The 21749-nt window shown below is 40.4% G+C and overlaps 1 protein-coding gene across 2 annotated transcripts in view; it reads left to right on the top strand.

Annotated features, from left to right (window-relative positions):
* Window positions 1-226: 226 nt before the first annotated feature.
* The window catches only part of tram1 (translocation associated membrane protein 1), a 34120-nt gene continuing 12597 nt past the window's right edge, over window positions 227-21749 (top strand). Inside the window, exons 1-8 of one of the 2 annotated variants that reach the window (XM_087985959.1) lie at window positions 283-416; window positions 4462-4626; window positions 4748-4811; window positions 14576-14694; window positions 14775-14891; window positions 14979-15037; window positions 19655-19739; window positions 21122-21192. In XM_087985959.1, coding sequence (XP_087842085.1) covers window positions 4748-4811; window positions 14576-14694; window positions 14775-14891; window positions 14979-15037; window positions 19655-19739; window positions 21122-21192 — 515 coding nt within the window. In that variant the 5' untranslated portion in view covers window positions 283-416; window positions 4462-4626. Of the gene's footprint in view, window positions 417-4461; window positions 4627-4747; window positions 4812-14575; window positions 14695-14774; window positions 14892-14978; window positions 15038-19654; window positions 19740-21121; window positions 21193-21749 lie in introns of both variants that reach the window. The other variant, XM_043689202.2, reaches the window with a different exon arrangement.

Raw genomic sequence — 21749 nt, 5'->3', positions numbered from 1 at the left:
CTGGTTCTATTTCCAAAGTAGGAATTTGTAAAATGTGACATTGGAAGCGCTCTGAAAGCAAGTGCTTCCAAATAAACCTGTTGGACTATGACCTGCTGTTGTGTGAGTTTTAACTTTACTGTCTGCTGTAATAGCAAGGACACGCAGGAAAATACCGACCAAGGTCTCTAAGGGGCAGTGTAGTGGGAGGCCACTTCGCGCTGGGCGGGGCTAGCCAGGGCTCCAGCTCCTGTCGACGTGGTGCCGGCTCGGGGCGCCTTTGCCGAGTGTAGCTGAAACTCGCAGCTGTTACTGCGATGGGGCTGCGTAAGAAAAACAAGACACCGCCGGTGCTCAGCCATGAATTTATCATCCAGAACCACGCCGACATCGTGTCCTGTGTCGCCATGGTCTTCTTGCTCGGGCTTATGTTCGAGGTGAGCGGGGTCTGAGCCCGAGCCGAGGCCGGGGCTGGGCCGGTGATGAGCGGAGAGAGGTTCTAACCGGGGGTACATGGCATTCCGTCTCGGCTAACCATATCGTCTTTATCAGGGGGCTATCGCGAAGCACCCGAGGGCTTGGAGCCGTTCGGAGGAGACCGGGCCGCTGCCTTGGGGCGCTCTGGGAGTTGTAGTCCTTTTGTGATGTCAGAGACTGGTAGCGGCGAGACTGTGGACTACATCACCCAGAACGCAGTGCGCGGTGTGAGTTTCCCAGGGGGGAGGGGCGAGGGGCTCAGTCTTGACCATGACTAGATTGGGTTGACGTGTCCAATTCTGCTGCTCCTTTATCTTCACTCATCGTTGATAAAGTCACTTTGTAGATTATCTGAATCTGTGCACTTTCTGCTCTTGTTTTAAACTCAGGAAACATTTATAAAATTTGTTTTTATTAGATTAGTGCTGAAGAAGCTCAGCTGGTCTGGCAGGGTCTGTGGAGAGAGAAAGTTAACGTTTTGAGTCAAATATGACCTCAGAACTGGGTAAAAGGGTGGATATTTAATATTTGAACCAAATTGGTTGTGTCTCAAACTAAGTTAGCGAGCCCTTGTGCTTGTCATAACTTTTTATTTTTATTTGTTTGTTCCACTTAGCAATGCTGTGGAGAAAATTAAAAATCCAACAACACCCAGTTATAGTTAAACAGGTTTATTTGGAAGTACAAGCTCTCAGAGCATTGCTGCTTCGTCAGGTAGCTAGTGAAATAATCTGATTTGCAGTGGCTGTGGATAGGACTATGCATGGACATATTGGAGAGGGAGTGGGAAGGGGAATTGAAATGAGTGGTGACTGGGAGGTCAGGCTGGCCCTCACTACCTCACCACTCTGCTCCTCTTCCCCTGTAACCCTTTCCCTCTCCGCACCCATAACCCTCTCTCCCCTGCCCTTATCCGCAACTCCCCCTATACCCACCTCTATCCCTGAAGAAGGGTTATACCTGAAACATTGACTTCTCCACCTCCTGATGCTGCCTGGCTTGCTGTGTTCTTCCAGCCTCTTGCTTGTCTATTCACTGAAACATGGCTGACTTTTGGCTTCAAGTCCACTTTCCCATCTGTTCCACAAATTCCTTGATTCCCTGAGAAATATCTTCCGTATATCAGAATTTTTTTAACTTTGAAGTTTAAAATTAAAATTGCATTCCTGAACCTCCCACACTACGATTATACTCAATCTGAAGGATGCTTGCAATTACCAGTATTGGACAACAGGGGTATAATTAAACTTTAAATGTTGACAGACAATTTCTATTATAAATTTGGTTGTAAGGACTTTTAATTTTTGCAATTACGAGCAGCAATTTTTGTTTTAAAATACTGGTCTAAATTTATTTGTGTACCTTGGTTTAATTATTCTCACCTTTTAAGCTGTTTCACCTGAAGACTACATTTAACTTTTGACATGAAAACCCATAAAAGATTCTGAACATTTTTCAGAAATGACTTGCATTATGTTTATGTATCTCTTTAAACAAAGATATATTCCATGTCAAATTCAAGTTCAATTTCTCCATTCAAAGCCTGCATTGAGTTTTTTCCCCAGCTTAGTTGGTATTTTCACTCTTTCTAGTTGTTGAATTGGTTGATCACTGTTAGTCTTTACTAATTTAATGTCAGAAACCTCAGAGCCTTTTACTGACATCTGTCTGACTTGAGTTCCAAGTCCATTGTCAATCCTGGAACTTTTTTTCTAACTGTTTGAACTGGAGCTCAGTTTCCTCCACCAGATCCAGTCTGACATCATTGTGTGATCATTAGTGCATTGTTTGTCCTTGTGTTCCTCACACTCTCCAAATTCTTTGGCCTGGAAGCCTATGCCATTGTCCTCTGCTGCTAACAACAGCAGTCCTGGAACGTTAAATTAAAAACTGTGGTGCTGAAATTCAGGAATGAAAATTGAAATTGCTTGAAAAATTCATTTGTGTTCAGTTCTGAAGAAGGGTCACTGCGCCCGAGACATTATGTATTTCTCTCCATAGGTGCTGCCAGACTTGCTGAATTTTTTCCAGCAATATCTGTTTTTGTTTGTCTTGGAACATTTCCTGGCTGTATCATCTTCATTGTAGAGTAAAAGTCTAACTTTATAATCTTCCAGTGGATGTTTTGGCAGTTGTCATTGTTGACCATTGCACTTCTACCACTTTTACATACTTACGAACTAAAAGTCATTGTAGAATGTCATAATCCATGACCTACATTAAAAATTGCACTTGAATAACTTATTTATTTCACTGAAATTTATTCACTTTCCATATTTTAGAAACTTGGCACCCCCTATCTGAAAAGAATACCACTCATCCTTTTGTGTTTGCAAATTATTTCCCATCTCATTCTTTTTGCTTCCAATTCACTTTTACATGATATCACCTTGCCATGTTTCCCATATTGTAGCAAATTGCTTCAAACCAGTATTCCACCCCACCTCAGCATTGAATCAGCCCCATTAAATAGCAAATCCTCAATAACTATAATATTTTATCACTTCTTGACCCTTTGAACATTTGATAAGTTTGACCATACTATCCTATTTTGAGATCTTTCTTCCAGTGTCAAGTTTAGCAGGACTACTCTACTCAATTCTCCTCTTGGCTAGTTGATAGAAGACAGTTAATCTCCAGTTAATGATTTCTTATCCTGCCTCTTGCTGTGGAGTCGCTTGAGGATCTATTGAAGAGCTTCCCAAACAATAGGTCATAACTCCTAGTAGGGTCGTCAACTGAAAAGGTTGGGGTTGCATCGGCCTGAACTGAACTTCCAATTCAACCTTCCATCCATTCTATTTTCTTTCCCTAGCCAGTTCATTAAAAGTAACAACCCCGTCATTTTTCCAGCCTTGCTGTTGCCAAAATACTTATCATTGCTTACTGTACTCCACAATCAATAGTTCTAATACTCTCCTGGCTGACTTCCATCCTCAGAAAGCCTCAAAACAATCCAAACTTTGCTGTCCAAATTCTGCTATCTGTATCTTATTCCACTTGATTCATCTTTTGCATTTTAACCTAGATTAGGTCACAGCAGTGCCTCGAGTTTAAAATTCTCACTATGTTTAAATTGCATCTGGAGCTATCTCTCCTATCTCTGTAAAGTTTTCCAGTTCTTCAGCTCTCTGTCACTCCCACATATTCTCCACTATCTCAGATTCTTTCTGAGCAACCTTTATCCAACATTTCTTTACCCCAGTGTCATTGGTAAATTGGGTGTCATGGTTTGACATTCCCTCCTTTAAAGTCTCTTTGTTTCTGTCCCTTTCCCTTTTAAGATGCCCACTGTTTGTCCAGGTTTTCAGTCACTATTCCTGTGAAATGGTATTTATTTTTTTCAACTATTCCATTAGAACCACCCAGTGATATCTTTCTAATTCACAGTGCTGTATAATTACAAATTGTTGTTCCTTCAGTATTAATAAAGTTAAAAATCATACAACACCAGGTTATAGTCCAATAGGTTTATATGGAAGCATTAGCTTTCAAAGCGCTGCTCCTTCATCAGGAAGGAGCAGTGATTTGACAGCTGGTACTTCCAAATAAACCTGTTGAACCATAACCTGGTGTTATGTGATTTTTAACTTTGTACATCCCAGTCCAACACCAGCATCTCCGAATCAGTATTAATATCTCCCATATAGATTATTGCAAAAAAACGTACTTTTGTTCCTGACAATCGTTCCCCCTGTTTTCTTGAAGATGTAGGAATTGGTTCCACACATCCTTATTATTTCACCTTAGTGACCAATAACTAACTTCGGTTTATACAGTGTAGAGCAGCAGTTGACTGTGGTGTCTAATTCCGACTGTATCTCTTGCCATGCTATGTATATTGGCAGATAGAGATCAGTGTGAGATTTGTGGAAGATTTTGTTCCCTCTTAGATTAAATAAAAAACACATCAAATGCTACCCTGATCAGATCATGATAAGCAATTTTTAACATGCTTCCTTCTAACACTAAGTCTGACCAAAACATAATTTTGTTTATTCACAGGCACACACACAAATTGCTAAAAGAGTAACATTTTGCTGCCATTGTGGAAGATAAATGATTTGACCACTGCACTGTTGATTGGAATTTCTGGAGGGAAAGGTTAAAACAGCCCAGGACCTACTTTGTGCACATTTTCTTGAAATTGATTCATTACCATTGAAAAAGGTCAATTATTGCGTTTTGCCATCTGTTTGTGGTTGAGATTTGGGCTAGTTTTTTCTAATTATTAAAGCACCATTTTTATTGAAGATGGCTGAGCTAACATTTTAACTTTACTGTTTTGCAGATGACTGCTAAGATAGCTGTTGCTTTCGTCACTCTTCAATACAATGTTACATTGCCTGAAACAGGTATGTTTTCATATACTGTGTAAAATATATTTTCATATTTCATAATACAGTACAGCCTTTAACCTAGTAAAATGTTCCAAAGCACTTTATAAAATGTATGTGACAATGAAGTACAAAGAAGGGGACATCAGAGCAGAGGTAGATTTTAAAGATCATCTTAAAGGAGGGAAGTATAAGGATTGAAAGTTTTGGGAGTAAATTCCTGAATTTAGGGCCTTAACAGCTAAAGGTATCATCATTAATGGAACTTGGAGATTTACAGGGTTGAAAAAGTTTGGAGACAGGGGAGCAGTGCTGAAGAGTGATTTGAAAATAAAAATAAGTTTAAAATTAACTCATTGGAGGGATCCAAGATGGCGGCGACCCGGCAAGTCTGAGTCTACAGTGCTCCTCCCAAGACTTGGGCAAAGTGGGTCACCCATCACACTCTCCAAATCATTTAAAATAGTTTTTACTTAATGTAATTAGTTGTTTAGTATTGAATTTAAACAATTTAATCTCCAGTAAAAATGACTAAAGGGAAGGGAGCCCGCAGCTCTCAGCAAGCAGGAACCCCTCCCCCACCCTCTCCAGCTGCAGCAGAGGCGTCTGCAGCCGCCCCGGGGGACTTACCTACGGTGGCGAGCCTTATGGAAATAATCTCCAAACTCGATGCGAAGATCGACGCTTTCATTGAAGAATCCCGAAGCCAATGGGACTCCCTTTCGGCTGCGCTGCAAAAGCACGACCGAGACATCAAGGAAATTGAGCGCTGAGTTGGAGGGGCGGAGCTAAAGGCCGCGACCTCCGAAACTACAGCGCAATCGGCCGTGGATCGGGTCTGGACTCTGGAACAGCGAGTCCGGACCTCAGAGAATCACATTGACGACCTTGAGAATCGAGGTCGTCGAAAAAATATTCGTTTGCTGGGCCTTCCCGAATGGGAAGAGGAAGGCCAGCTTACAGTGTTCTTGAACAGTGGCTTCCACAGCTTTTAAATCTGACGGCTGGATCAGGCCAGGTAAGGGTAGAATGGGCCTACCGGGTAGCAATACGCGGGCCCGGCTCGAACCAGCACCCCCGCCCGGTCCTGTTCCGGCTGCAAAGCTACAAGGAGAGGCAGATACTCTTAGAAGCCTCCAGAAATCTTGGAAAAGATCCCCAAGCCATGATCTATAAAGGATCCAAGGCCATGTTATTCCAGGACTTTTCCCCAGCTCTGGTCCGAAAGAGGAAGGCGTTTGATGAGGTGAAGAAGTGTTTAAGGGACTTAAATATTCAATACTCCTTGCGCTACCCAGCGACGCTGTGCTTTAACCATGAAGGGTCTGTGTATAACTTCGGATCGCCGGAAAAGGCTAAGGAATGTTTGGACTTTCTTAGATAAATTATAAGAGTTCATTGATGTTGGTTTGCTTTCCCCCCACTCCGGTTTACATCCTTTTTTTTTTAATATATTAGTCCCCTTCTTTTTATCTTACTGTTTAATATTATCTTGGGGGGGGGGGGGTGGGGAGAGGGATTTATTTATTTGTTCTCTACTTAACGATTTTCTCCCTTTTTTTAAATTCTATATATTATATATATATAGGCCGGGGGGTCTAGTCAATGTTAGTGGGGGAGGTGGTTACCTTATCCTATTTTATCTCTGTCTCTAGGAGCGGGGTTGTTTTCTCTTGCTATTTTGTATTATTATATTTAATTATTACTTGTTGAGGCTGTAATTTTACAGTTACGTATGTTTATACATGGTATTAACGTTACCAAATATATCCAGGTGTTGGTATGGGGGGGGGGGGGGGGGTAGGGTGCTCACTGTTAACTCTAGCTCTGTAGTATATTTGAATTTTCTTCATCCTATTGAGGAGCACCTGGGTCAAGGGTGGGGCACTGGTTGGGAGAGGATACGATGGACTTTTGGAAAGGAAGTGATACCCCCTGGGAACAAGAGGGAAAATCTCCATTTAAATACGTTTTCTTTTTATTTAGGAATAGTTTTTTATTTTACTGTTGTGAGTGTATTAGAGAGCCTTTATTTTTGTGAATTTTATATGCACTATGCTCGGGATGTTCTGGATAGGGTTTCCCCTCCCAAGGGGTCTCGGATTTGCCCGGACGATTATGGTTGATCAGTCGGTTAAGTGGTGCACCTGGAATGTCAAGGGGAGTAATTCACCAGTCAAAAGGAAGAAAATATTATCAAACCTCAAGAAAGAAAGGGTTGATACAGCTCTCCTACAGGAGACACACTTATTGGATAAAGAACACTTGAAATTACGACAGGGTGGATTTGATCAGGCCTTTTTTTCTTCTTTTAGCTCAAAAAGCAGAGGAGTTGTTATTCTTATTTGGAAGAATTTCCCTTTCAAAATCCTAAATCAGCTAAAAGACGAATCTGGACGATATATTCTGATTAAAGCCCTTATAAATGGAGAGGAATATGGGATTTTAAATTTGAATTGCCCCCTGACACATCCTTTTAAATTTATAACGGAAGCCTTCTCAAAATTGATGGCTGTCGGTGCTCGCCATACAATTATAGGGGGAGACTTTAATTGTATTATTGATCCGGAAATAGATAGGATTTCCAAGAGTACTGCAGGTGTATCTCCCAGATCTAGACAATTGGTCGATTTGAACAAAGAATTAGGACTAGTAGATGTATGGAGGTGCCTTCATCCACAGGGCAGAGATTTTTCTTTTGACTCCAATCCACATATATGTCATACCAGAATCGATATGTTTTTTGCCCCCTCGATTTTTAAAAATTCCATATCATCCTGTAAAATAGGCAGTACATATGGAAATCAAGGCGAGGAACAATGAAACATACCCCGGCATTGGCGTATGGACCCCTTCCTGATGAAAGATAGTATATTTGTAAAGTACTTCTCTCAAGAATTTAAAACTTTTTTAGAAATTAATTCAGGTACGGCTAGCAAACCGTCAATGATGTGGGAGACCATCAAAGCTTACGCGTGAGGTTTGATCATCCCATACTCAGCGACCCAGAAAAAATTAAAGGGAGAACAGCGTCTGCTCGAAGCTCGCTTGAAAGCGGCTGAAACAGCATACGCTGATGGACCTTCTGTTATCAAATTACAAAGGATTACAGACAGCTCTAAACACCATGCTTACCCAAACGGTTAAGAGGGAAATATTATTTGCAAAACAAAGGTTATGTAAATTTGGCAATAAACCTAGTAGATACTTAGCATTTCTTGCAAAGAAAAAGAAGGCCCCTCAAACTATCACATATATCAAGGCAAGTACGGGTATTTTGACTCATGATCATAAAAGGATTAATGCAATCTTTAGAAAATTGTATTCTGATTTATATAAATCGCAGGATTGCGAAGGTAGGACTAGGAGGATGCAGTCATTTTTTAAAAACCTGACCTTTCTGGACCTAACTCCGGAACAGGTATCGGTCTTGAATGCTCCCCTAACAATCCAAGAAATACTTGACCCAATCAGGCAACTTCAGAGCGGTAAGGCACCTGGCCCAGATGGCTTTCAAGTTGAATTTTATAAAGAATTTACAGGAATATTGGCTGGTCCACTTATGGACATGTATAACTATTCATACAGTCAGGGCTGTCACCCGCCTTCGCTGAAAGAGGCGAATATCTCTCTTATCCTTTAAAAAAGGAAAGGACCCAGAAGATTGCACGTCATACAGACCAATATCCTTGCTAAATGTAGATTTTAAAATCCTCTCTAAAACGTTAGCATTGAGGCTAGAAACGGTATTGCCACATATTATAAAGGGTTTATTAAGGGCCATAGATCATCCAATAATGTCAGAAGGGTTTTGAATGTGATTCAAGCCTGCCATCAGGGAAAGATATCAGGAGTAGTAGTCTCATTAGACGCGGAAAAGGCATTCGACAGGGTTGAATGGTCATATTTTTTACACATTGGAAAGGTGTTTACCAAATGGGTCTCAACGTTTGCACGTTCTCCCCGTGTCTGCGTGGGTTTCCTCCGGGTGCTCCGGTTTCCTTCCACAGTCCAAACATGTGCACGTAAGGTGAATTGGCCATGCTAAATTGCCTGTAGTGTTAGGTAAGGGGTAAATGTAGGGGTATGGGTGGGTTGCGCTTCGGCGGGTCGGTGTGGACTTGTTGGGCCGAAGGGCCTGTTTCCACACTGTAATGTAATGTAATCTAATCTAATCTAATTATATAGTAATCCCAAGGCAGTTGTGATTACCAATGGATTAGGCTCGGATAGCTTCAGTGTGGATAGGGGCTGCCGTCGGGGATGTCCTCTCTCGCCATTGCTATTTACGCTAATAATTGAACCACTAGCAGAAGCTATACGGTCTGACCCTAATATAACGGCCCTGAGGATTGGTATAGGTCAACATAAAATTACCCTTTATGCAGATGATGTTCTTCTTTTTCTCAGTAATCCTTTGATGTCCGTGCCTCGCTTAATCCAAGTTATTAATACATTTAGTGTATTTTCAGGCTATAAAATTAATTTCTCAAAATCGGAGGCTATGCCAATGGGCGGCCTTGCTAGTATATCCCACTTTCCCTTTCTGTGGTCCCTGGAGGGTTTCTTATATTTAGGCATTTTTATTACCCCAGTATTTGGTCAGTTATACAAGGCTAACTTTGTGCATTTACTGGAGAGGATAAGGCAGGACCTCCAGCGATGGGGAGACCTTCCAATTTCCTGGCTGGGTAGAATAGCACTAATTAAAATGAATGTCCTGCCCCGTCTCCTATACCCTATGAGAATGCTTCCGGTGACGCTGCCGAGGCTGGCACTACGTAAATTATATGGCTGGTTGGGTTCCTTTATCTGGAATCATAGATGGCCCCTCATTAAGTTGAAGAAGCTACAGCTTCCACAGGTAAGGGGGGGATTGGATTTCCCAGATTTTAGGAAATATCAGTTAAGTTCCCTATTAAGTTATATAGCTGATTGGGTCTTGCCTGACCCGCAATTAATCTGGCTGGACATTGAGGCTTCTCAAGTAAAATGCCCACTTATTAACCTTTTATTTTCAGACAAGAGGAAAATCATTACGGATCACTGTAAGAACCCTATAATACTAAACACAATTAAAGCTTGGAATTTCATGCGGCAAAATGAGGGCAACTCACATAAAACATCCCCCTATGCGCCGATAGTGGGAGCATGGGGATTTCAACGGGGGTTTCCAGATGCCACTTTCAAACTCTGGAAATCCAGAGGTATCTCCTGTTTAGGGGATCTGTTTAAAGAAGAGGTCCTGATGTCTTTTGAACAGCTGCATCAGAAATTTGGATTACCTAATGGAGACCTCTTTCGATACTTCCAAATTCGAGATTACATACAGAAGAAGACTACATTATTAGATGGTCTTTATAAATCAGATCGAGAACATAGAGTATTATGGCCACTGGGGGTATCTTCCATCAGTACTATTTATCATTTATTACATGATGAAGTATCGGGAGATATGGACAATCTGCTTAAAACATGGAATCAGGATTTGGGACTAGAAATCTCGATAGAAACGTGGAATGATATTTGGGAAAACGCCAGAAGAATCGCCATTTGCAACAGAACTCAGGCCATCCAGCTGAAGATACTTCATAGGGCCCATATAGCACCGGATCGATTGGCAAAATTTAAGGCAGGAGCATCTCCAATGTGTCCCAGATGTAAAATAGAGGTGGGCACTCTTGTACATTGCTTATGGACCTGTCATAAGATCCGTAGATATTGGACTAAAGTAGCAAGTGCTCTGATAGAAATCTTAGGAACGGAAATTAGAGTGGACCCTGTATCTCTCCTTTTGGGCTTTTTGAACTTACTCTCCCTGGATATGCACGGGAAGAGATTATTTTCTATTCTCTCTTTCTGTGCAAGGAAAAATATTTCCTTGCACAGAAAAATATTCTCTCTTTCTGTGCAAGGGCCCCCCGGATTTTCAAATTGGCACAAATTAATTATGGAATGTATTCCCCTTGACTTCCTTACAAATATGGTGCACCAAAAGACCGCATTATTCCATAAAATATGGCAGCCCTTCTCGAATTATATAAATACAGATATTTCGGCCATCCTAACAAGGGCATTTATTTAATTGAGATGGCGAACCTGGCTGGTCCGGGGCCCCTTGGGAGAGGAATCCCGCACGAATACGAGTTTTGTTACATTTGATGTCAATACAATACGAGCATGTATCTCACTACCCAATTTCTGTATTATCCGTCGTTTTTTTTCTCTTATTTGAATAATGTAAGCGACTTAATTATACACTCTGATTAGTTGTATGTTAGGTTAGTAGTTAGTTGAGTTTTGTATTTTCTTCTCTCGGTATTTTTCTTTTGTTAAATTTTGGTTATTATTTATTTAAGATTTAATTGTATATCAATGTTTATACTTGGGTTTTTTATTTTGTAAACTTGTAAAAATATGTTAAATTTTCAATAAAAATATCTATTTAAAAAAAATTAACTCATTGACAGACCAAAATCAGTGTTGGCCAAGTGTGTATAAAAGTGCAAAGTGAATGGGTCTTGCTGCGATGTTCAATATGGGGGCAAATTTTGGATAACCTCAAGTTTATAGAGTCTGCAAAGCTAGCAGAGCTTTGAAATACTTGTATCTTGCAGCCTAAAAAGTGTTAAAGAGAGAATTGCTAATGTAAGCTACTAGTCTTCATATCAGTGTTATGCATTTTAATTATGGAGTTTTCTTACCTGTTTTCTCCCTTCCCCCATCTTTTCTCAAAGCTATTGATTCTTTGTTGATGTTTGGATGTTGGTTTCTACCTGTATTTTACACACACAGATGGACGGTGAGCATTGGACCATTGTTTGACGGAACTCCGGTGTAAATAAGAGAGCTGAGGTTTATCCTGGCAGCCACACATATGTATTCAGCAGGGATTGATAGAAGTCAGGAACTAGACACTTTGATTTTCTTTTTTGTCCTTTTCCTAAGGGAACTTTAGCCAACTTGATCTCAACAATTTCAGCTAGACTTTGTGAATTAAATCAGCTTATTTCAACATGGTTTTTAATTGAAATAAAGTTCCAAAGTGAAAAAAATGTTAATTATTGTTCTATATTAACTTAACGTGAATTCGCTGTAACACGATTGATGAATTGGGGATGCTGTTTGTAAAGTGTGATATTTTAAAACGTGTTAGCTGTAATGTAATTATATTGCCAACAGTTTAAGCACTGTTTCTAATGTGCGATTTTTTTTTTATATAATGCGAGGTTACACAAGAATGCAACCATCGTGTTTGTTAAGACGGACCCGCGGGGTCTCGTCTTTGCGTGTTCTTTCGGAAGGAGAGACTCACACTGGCAACTATGGTTAGACGCAGACAGCAGTTTATTCACAGAATCTTAACTGGTACAATGAATCTACAAGCATGCATTCGTTGGAGAAGGCATTCTGTCTTCCCATTCAAACTTGACACAATTATACTTCGCGCTGCCTGGAGTCCCCGGTCAGTTCGCCTTCCCCATTGGTCCATTCATCTGCGCGCGCTGGGGATCCGTCCTCCTATTGGCCGCATCGAAGTGCCTGTCCAGCTCCTGCTGTGCTTGACAATGGCTCAGCCATCCCCGGGAGCGGTTCCGATCCTGTATTCAATAGTTCATTGTTTCAAGGAATTACTATGCGTCTGACAGGCTAGCCATTTTCAATAGTTTCAGTTTAACTAAATTGACAATTACACTTATCAACTTTAGACTTAAATAGAGCCATTCACACTCAATAGTTACAGGTTCCGATAGAGCAATTCACACTTGTCTAACAGTTACAGATTCCGATCGGTTTCTTTATTAATCCCGAGTTTCGATGGGGCAATTGATACTGGCTGGTATTTACAGGCTCCAAGATTTAATTAACATTATGCATATCCCTTACAAGCTCCAGCCAGGTAGTCATGCAGTCGCCTGCAGCAGCTCGCTTGGCTGTTGTTAACCATTTCAGGGCTAGAAGTGTCACCCTCCCTAGCCCTACATTAAATACCCCAGTGAAATCTCCCCAACATGTTATAGAAGATCGATCTGTATGTGTATATCTAGGTTTGATATCTCAATTATACTGCAGTTAATCTTTTGGAGTTTAAGTTCTTTGAGTGTAATGTTAGTGGAAGGATTTCCCAATAGAAGATTGAAAAATTGGTATCCAATACTATTAGCTTTCCACTTCATTATTTTTTTCATTTCCCTTTTGATTTTCATTTTATACTTTTTATGTTTGTACACATTCTTCATTTTTAATTGGTTTCTAACTTAACCTTATCCATGCATCTTAAAGCTTCTAGTTGTTCATGTTTAATGGAATATTCTGACACTGGATGTTTACAACATTTTTTAACTCCTGTCTTGCTCTACAGATCAACCTACAGATTTCTCTTTTTATTTTAACTCACCTGAGTTAGCTTGCAGTTCACCTTTCTAAAATTTGCTCAAGTGCAATTGATTAGAGATAAAGGGTTGCCTCATGAGGAACAGTTGGACAGGTTTTTGTCTATATCCATTGGAGTTTAGAAGAATTAGGGGTGACCTTACTGAAACCTGGACTTGACAGCATGGTTGTTGAAAGAACGTTTCCCTGTGGGGGAGATAAGGAATAGAGGACACATCAAGGGGGTCTCCTGTTTAAAAGAGAGATTAGAAGATTTTTTTCTGAGGGTTTTTTGGCAGTGGAATTCTGTTTCTATCTAAGAGGTTGGGTCATTGAATACTTTGTGACTGAATTAGATACTTGATGAATAAGGGCATCAGAGGGTATAAGGCGTATACCGGAAAATAGTTGAGGCCACAACTGGATCAGCTGTGATTGCATCAAAGATAAAGCGGGCTTAAAGGGCTAAATGGCCTGGTCCAAATCATTTATTTAAATAATGGAAAGTAGTAGACCCAGCATCAATCCTTTTGGCACAACACTGGTCACAGGCCTCCAATTCAAAAAGCAACCCTCTATACCATTCTCTATACCCTACCTTCAAGCCAATTTTGTACCCAATTGACTAGCTCCCCGGATCCCATGTAATCTAACCTTACTAGGAGAAAGTGAGGACTGCAGATGCTGGAGATCAGAGCTGAAAATGTGTTGCTGGAAAAGCGCAGCATGTCAGGCAGCATCCAAGGACCAGGAGAATCGATGTTTCGGGCATGAGCCTGAAGAAGGGCTCATGCCTGAAACGTCAATTAATCTAACCTTACTAACCAACCTATCATGTGGTACCTTGTCAAACGCTTTGCTTAAGTCCATATAGATGACGTTTACCATTCCGCCTTCATTAATCATCTTTGCCACCTCTTTAGGAAGCTCAACTTTATTGAAACAAGGACTGTATGTTCTTTCTATCTGCAAAGAACAGGCCCCATATATACGTATATGTAGTTTCTAGTATATGAGGGTATTAGTGACAATCTGAAAATGGCTGTCAGTATAATTATTGGTAAACAGCATGTGTGAATGAACTAACTTTACCTGTTACCCACCATTATGACAGAACTTACCCTTCAAGGTAATCTTTGGACACAAAATGGCGACTTTTCAAGACCACAAGGCATGGTCCTAGGTTTGTTCATGAACTTGCATGATATATTATTACAATAGTGATAATTGATAATTTTAAAACATGATTTTGCAACTCTTCTCTGTTAAGCTGTAGATTTTGTCTTTTCTTTCTTTCCAGAATTTGCATATTTTAAAGTAATGAGGGATGGACCTAATATGCTTTATTTTTCATATAAATTTGAGACTTGAGTATCAATAAATCGTGAATTCTGTGTTTAATTTCTTAGGTGAAAAGATGGATCAAGTTATTCTTTACCATTATGGCTTTAAGGACTTGGCTACAATTTTCTTTTACACATTGGTTGCTATCATTCTGCATGCCATCTTGCAAGAGTATGTGCTTGATGTGAGTATAGTTATATTTTTCACATCTCTGAATTGATGCATATTTTATGGATGTAAAATGACCATGAATTTCCATTTCAGAAAATCAACAGGCGAATGCATTTTTCAAAAACAAAGCACAGTAAATTCAATGAATCAGGACAACTCAGCGCCTTTTACTTGGCTTCTTTTGTCTGGGGAGCATTTATTCTAGCCTCGGTATGTATAGCATTTATTTTCTGGTTATTAGTTTTACTAAACAGAATTAATTTCTACACTGGACTAAGCAATCACTTTCTCTTATAGGAAAATTATGCATCAAATCCTACTAATTTATGGGAAAGCTATCCACACACATTGATGCCGTGAGTACTTTTTAAAATCCTATAAATGGAAGGAACACAAGTTGAAAAATGTCAGTGCCACATTCAAGATTAGTCTCTTAAAAATAGTTTATTTTTGTTTTGTTTTAAACTACCCCTTCCAGCATTGACTTATACTGGTGTATGGGGAATGCTGATTGTGCTCTTCTAAGGCTATGCTGAGGGGTATATGGCTTGGAGAATTGAAGCTAGTTGTAGTTTCAATGCTGCCCTCTGGAGCACAGCTCATTATTGAATTGAATTAGCTTTATTGTCACATACTCAAAATAAGTACCATGAAAAGTGTACAAGTTTTTGTTTACAGTGCCATCTTAGATACAAAGATTTCTAGGTAGAGCTTCTTCAGTTACAATTCTTAGAAAAATAGAGAAGTGAAAAGGCTATTTGCAGATTTGAGGAATAAGTTGCAAAATGGAAAAAGAAAAAAGAAAGTTCACAACGATGGTCTTACAATCCAGTCCATGCTGGTATCTGGCTTCCAGCCTGCACTGAACTCTAGACCATGCTGGACTTCACCTCAAGGTTCACAAGGCTGGGAGATCAGTCTGGAATCACCTTGAGACGAGAACTCTACGCTCTGAGGTCATGCTGAGCCAAGGGACCGCCACACCATGCTGGGAGGACACCTCATCGTTTTTGTGCTGAGGTCAGAGACTGGAAGGCACTGGGATCAGAGGCTAGGAGGTACTGAGGTCAGATGCCGCGAGACCAAGAAACGAGAAAAGGAGAGAAAAAGACAAAAGAGAGAAAAAAGGGAACTGATGGAGTGGATGTATTCCGGCTGAAGTATCCTACTGTGCCACCACTTTGGACATCTGAGTGCAGAGGTTTAGACATGCCTTTGGTTCCAAGGGCTTAGATTATAGTTGTTTATACATATGACCTTCAACAGAGACCATTAGCGCGCAGGGGACAAATTCAAAGTTCACAGGCAACACAAGAACTTAGAAGCATTGTAAATCATGAGGGAGATGTTTAAAAACTTCAAAATTAAATTGACAGGTCGATGGAGTTGATGGATGAAGTTCATTGCAGTGAATTGTGATATGATGCATGTACAAAGAACATTGAGAGACAATATAAATTATACGGTTGTATTCTAAAGGGCTTTGCAGGAGTAGAGACACCTGGGTGTAAATGAGCATAAGCCATTAAAGGTGACAGGAAGGGTCTAGAGCTGTTAATAATAGAATACAGGAACAGGGAATTATGGTTTTATGTTGGACCTCAACTGGAGTATGGTGTACAGTCTAGGCATCACTCTATGTAGGAAGAATGTGAAGATGCTGGCGAGTGTACTGAAGAGATTTACAAGAGATTTACAAGATATTCCAGGGATGAGACAATTCCATTCTGAGGAAAGATTGGAGAATTTGGAACTTTTTATTACTTGGAGAGGAAAAGGCTAAGAGGAGAATTGATGGTTTTCACATCGAGTCTGAACAGATTAGATGGAAAGAAACTATTCTCACTCAAAAGGATTGACAACTGGGTGCACAGTTTTGAAGTGTTTTGTAAAAGAAGCCAAGATGATGTGAGAAAATCGTTTCTCGTGCAGTGAGTTGTTAGGCTCTGAATCCATTGAATGCTTATTTAAGTAGATACAATACAAGGTTTCAGGAGAAAGGCAAGAGCCTGGCACTGACTTAAAATGTTCTGAGAATCAGTGCAGACACAATAGAGCAAAGTGCCTCTTTCTGCACTGTAACAATTCTGTGACTCAGCATTACAGCCATGCTGGATTCCTTGTTTATAGCTGATCCATCGATGCCCCCTTTTCTAAATAGGAAGCATTCGGTGGCAATTAGGGGAGCTTGAATGTCTTTCCTCTTCCGTTAACTGAACAATTTTGCCGTCACCTCAACTGGGATAAGGTAATTCAGACCAGAGACCTTCTGTTTTGTGTGGCTGAGTTGCAGCTTCTCTTTACTCACCCATTCAGGGAGTCTATTTTTCTAAAGTTTCACTATCATCACCCTGGAGGTTACCATCGACAAGAAACCTTGGAACAGCCACTGTGGTTACAAGAGCAGCCCCAAAGACTGGGAATTTGTTGCAAACAACTCCTATCCTAACTCCCCAAAGCTTGTCCAGCACATATAAGACAGAAGTTGGGAGTATGGTGGAATCTCACAATTCATTCTCTGACGGAGTGTAGCTCCACCAAAACTCAATAAGACTATGTCACTTAAAGGCAGAAATACATAGCTCTTGGCTCTCTCATTCACAAAGCATTCTGAGGGATGACAGACAGGAAAGTGGGTTTGAGACTACACCCTGCTCAGTTATGATCTTATTGAATGACTAAGCAGGCTTGAATCCTGCTCCTAGCTCTTATGTTCCTAGGCTCAACGCTATCCAGGATAAAACCACTTGGTCGTCACACGATCCGACTTAAAAGCTTCACTCGAACATCACTGGCGGTCTGTGGCAGTTATGAGCCATCTACAGTTATGCTGCAGCAACAGTTCTTCAGCTATCCCTTCCAAATTCATAACCTCGGACACCCAGAAGAATAAGGGCAGTGATGTTTGGGAACGACCCACCTGCAAGTCTCCTCCAGGTCACTGACTCATTCCAATCTGCAACTATGTAGAAACGTAAGATTTAGATGTAGGCCATTTGGCCCTTTGAATCTGCTCAAGCATTCCATAAGATCGTGGCCAGTCTGGTTTTGGTCTCAGCTCCACTTTAATGTCTGCACCCAATTGCCCCTGACTCCTTTGCCTGTCAAAACATCTATCTAGCTCAGCGTTAAATAAATTCTAAAGCCTGTGACTCCACTACTACCCAGGAAAGAGAATTCTGCTATCTAGCAAACGCAGGGGAAAATATTTCTCCTCATCTCTGTCTTAAATGTGAGACCTATTGCTCTTAAACTATGTCCCTTAGTCTACCAAGAAGAAACGTTCTCTGGCTTTGTACCCTGTTCGTGTTTGCTCAAGGTTTTGTATGTTATACTAAGATGATTTCTTGTCCTTCTAAACACCAGTGAATATAGGCATAACATAGTCAACATTTCACTGTAACAAGTCCTCTGATCTCCTAACCTATCTTGGTCAACAGCGCTCACTGGCTTTAAAGTTTCCTACAAAGAAGCATCATATTGACACTCGCTGACCATACTATCATGTAATGTAATTGTAACTTACACAATAGACAAAAGGGTTGTACATCCTTTAGAAAAGTGGATGAGGAAATTGAGGGGCCAAAGCAAATTCCAATCTGGATAAATTGATAAACTTACTGGGTGCAGGTCTTTTGCATAAGATTATTGCTGCAAGCATAATTTTAATTTACAATTTCTGTTCATTTTAGTTTGTCCAAATATAATGGAACAATAATGTCATAATATCAAATGCAAAATACGAAAGAAAATTTTAGAAGGGAGATTAGTTTCCCAAGCATTATATTTTTGCTGACCAGTGGCAAGACTGCAAGAGGCAAAATGTGATATTGGACGACTCGTAGCTGAGACTGGAATGATTGAGATGTACAGAAAAAGACCCTTCGGTCCAACTCGTCCATGCCGATCAGATATCCCAACACAACCTAGTCCCACCTGCCAGCATCCGGCCTATATCCCTACAAACGCTTCCTATTCATATACCCATCCAGATGCCTTTTAAATATTACAATTGTACTAGCCTCCACCACTTCCTCTGGCAGCTCATTCCATACACATACCACCCTCTGTGTGGAAAATGTTGCCCCTTAGGTCTCTTTTATATCTTTCCCCTCTGACCCTAATTGTATGCCCTCTAGTTCTGGACTCCCCCACCCCAGGGAAATGACTTTGTCTATTTATCCTATCCATGCCCCTCACGATTTTATAAACCTCTATAAGGTCACCCCTCAGCCTCCAAAAACAGCCCCAGCCTATTCAACCTCTCCCTATAGCTCAAATCCTCCAACCTTGGCAACATCCTTGTAAATCTTCTCTGAACCCTTTCAAGTTTCACAACATCTTTCCGATTGGAAGGAAACCAGAATTGCACGCAATATTCCAACAGTGGCCTAACCAATGTCCTGTACAGCTGCAACATGACCTCCCAACTCCTGTACTCCATGCTCTGACTAATAAAGGAAAGCATACCAAATGCCGCCTTCAGAGGGAGCATTCTGGGTAATCCAAGATAGAGGGCGGGAAAGGGTCCCAGCTGTAACAGGCTGCTCCTTTTTTTTTAGGTATTTTAGGTGTTGGAGGTGATTTCCTCAAATTCCGGGAGCAGCAATTACTGTTTTATATGCTGTTGCATTGTTTTGTTTTGGACTAGTTTGAATGAATGTAGGAAAGAAACATTATGTCTCCTCAGAATTTAGAAAATTATTATATTTTGCTTTCCAACCAAATTTAGTTCAGGTTTATAGTAAAGGTTTTATTTGATGGTAATGGATAATGTAGAATCCTAGGACACTTGAACTTTGTGTTTTGCCTACATAATATTCTCAATAGTGTAGGTTTTTTGTGTGTTGAATGGCTTGCATGTTTGTGTTCTGTGCATTTTTTTGTGACTTTGTCATAAAACTATACAGCATATTGTTTTGTATTAAATTGGCACTTGTCAATGTTTTATTTAAGAGATTTTATTCTTTTAGATTTCAGGTGAAATTTTTCTATATTGCACAGTTGGCTTATTGGCTTCATGCTTTGCCAGAACTTTATTTCCAGAAAACCCGGAAGGTGAGCATGAGGACTCTTGTTTTTCAAGCTGCAGGTGGGAGCAATGAGTGCTTTAACAAGGAAGGTTGAGGTAACGAGTGATTTTGCTGTCCCAGTGAAGAGTTACGTGTAGCAGAAACGTTGTAGACTTAATTTCCTGTCCACAATAATGGCTAATAAAATTCCATGGCTAATGGGTCATTGTAAAACTACCTCTAAATCTACATTGTAGAAACAAACTCCTTTGTAGCTGAGATAGCAAGACTACTGCTTGACATAGTTATATAGACAAGAAGCATCGGGTTTAAGCTGCCGGTCTGTCACTTCTGTGCGGTTTGCAGATAAAGTTTGTCTTTTGAGTTTCTGGGCTATGGTGGGGAACAGAACCCATCAAAGTGAATGTGACCTCTGACCATTTGCTGACGACATTTCAAGTTCCTGGTTCCACCAGGAGCAACAGAGATGTCAAACCAATCAGAATGGAAGTTCTTAAGTCCTGTCAGTATCACCAGGAGCACTGGCCAATGCAGGTACGTCAGGAGGCCTACAGATGAAGATGTGTTTCTGTGTTCCTTCGGGTCAGTCAGGTAAGTCCAGGAAAGGATGGGAAGAGGGCTCATTATGAAGAATGTGGCTCTGTCTTCCCACAGATTCCTCCTTTCTTGCCTATGAATGCCTGAGAAGAAGGGACACCCACCCACAAAAGGCCATAAGCGCTCACCAGGGTTGCTGTCTGTAATTATTGAATGGTTGCTGTCTGTAATTATTGAATATCAGCAGTGGTGGAAAGAGGCCATTAAGTGAACACTTAACACTGTCAATTGGTTTCTGGACAGAAATTTTGTCCTCTTCACCACCACCTCTGGATTTAATTGGACAGAGAGGCAAGCAGTACAGTCTCTAACCCACACCTTCCTTTCCTATAACTCGCAACCTACCAGCCTAGTTGCAGCGGAAGCATTAAATTCCATCCAAACAGTAGCCAATTGTGAGAGGTATGAGCGCAGAAGTAACACTTATGGAACCATCCACCAGTAAAACTTCAGAAGAAAAGAAACTGAGTAGAAGCAGCTTTTACTGCCTGTAAGAAAAGAAAGCCTTTTACAACACTTTATGCATGTCCTTGCTCCTATAAAGATCGGTTTCCTTGTGCATTTTTTGAGTTGGATTTAAGTAGCTGTGTTGGCAGGTTGTCACTGATATTTAAAAGAGCTAAATGGATAGCATACTAATGTACTATTACTAAGATAAATCTAGAGATTTATTGCAAATTGTTGATTAAATGTTTTGCAGAAATGGTGCTTTGTAGTGATAGGTCACATTTCAACAAAATTATTTCTTTATATACAAATTAAGAATTACACTGTTGATGTTTTATGATTTTTAATTATTTCTGTTTTCAGGAAGATATTCCCCGACAGCTTGTGTATACCAGTTTGTATATTTTCCACATTGCTGGAGCTTATCTGTTAAAGTAAGTTTTTATTTTTAAATTGGTATGATTATGTCACCTAGTTTCATTTATTTTTATTTTCCAAAACATCTTGCAAACATCCCTCTATCTATGATGCTAAGTGTAGCAGTTGAATTTTATGGCATTTGTACTCTTTTTCAAAAACCTTCAAGTCTTGCATTGCATAACCCCTGAGATTAGGAATTTGCTGTACTGTTGAATTTGTTGCTAATGTACTGATGAAATACACTTGCATTGTATATACTGTATTAGTAACTGAGAATCAGGTTCTTCAGGCTGTTCGGAACATTGGTTAGGCCACTGTTGGAATATAGTGTGCAATTCTGGTCTCCTTCCCATCGGAAAGATGTTGTGAAACTTGAAAGGGTTCAGAAATGATTTACAAGGATATTGCCAGGGTTGGAGGATTTGAGCTATAGGGAGAGGCTGAACAGGCTGTGGCTGTATTCCCTGGAGCATCGGAGGTTGAGGTATGACCTTATCAAGGTTTACAAAATCATGAGGGGCATGGATAGGGTGTCTTTTCCCTGGGGTCAGGGAGTCCAGAACTAGAGGGC

The sequence above is a fragment of the Chiloscyllium plagiosum genome, unplaced genomic scaffold, assembly GCF_037043375.1.
Source record: "Chiloscyllium plagiosum isolate Xiang-an unplaced genomic scaffold, Cpla_swu_hap1 HiC_scaffold_4, whole genome shotgun sequence".
Lineage (NCBI taxonomy): Eukaryota > Metazoa > Chordata > Chondrichthyes > Orectolobiformes > Hemiscylliidae > Chiloscyllium > Chiloscyllium plagiosum.
This window is presented reverse-complemented; position numbering and strand designations above follow the sequence as displayed.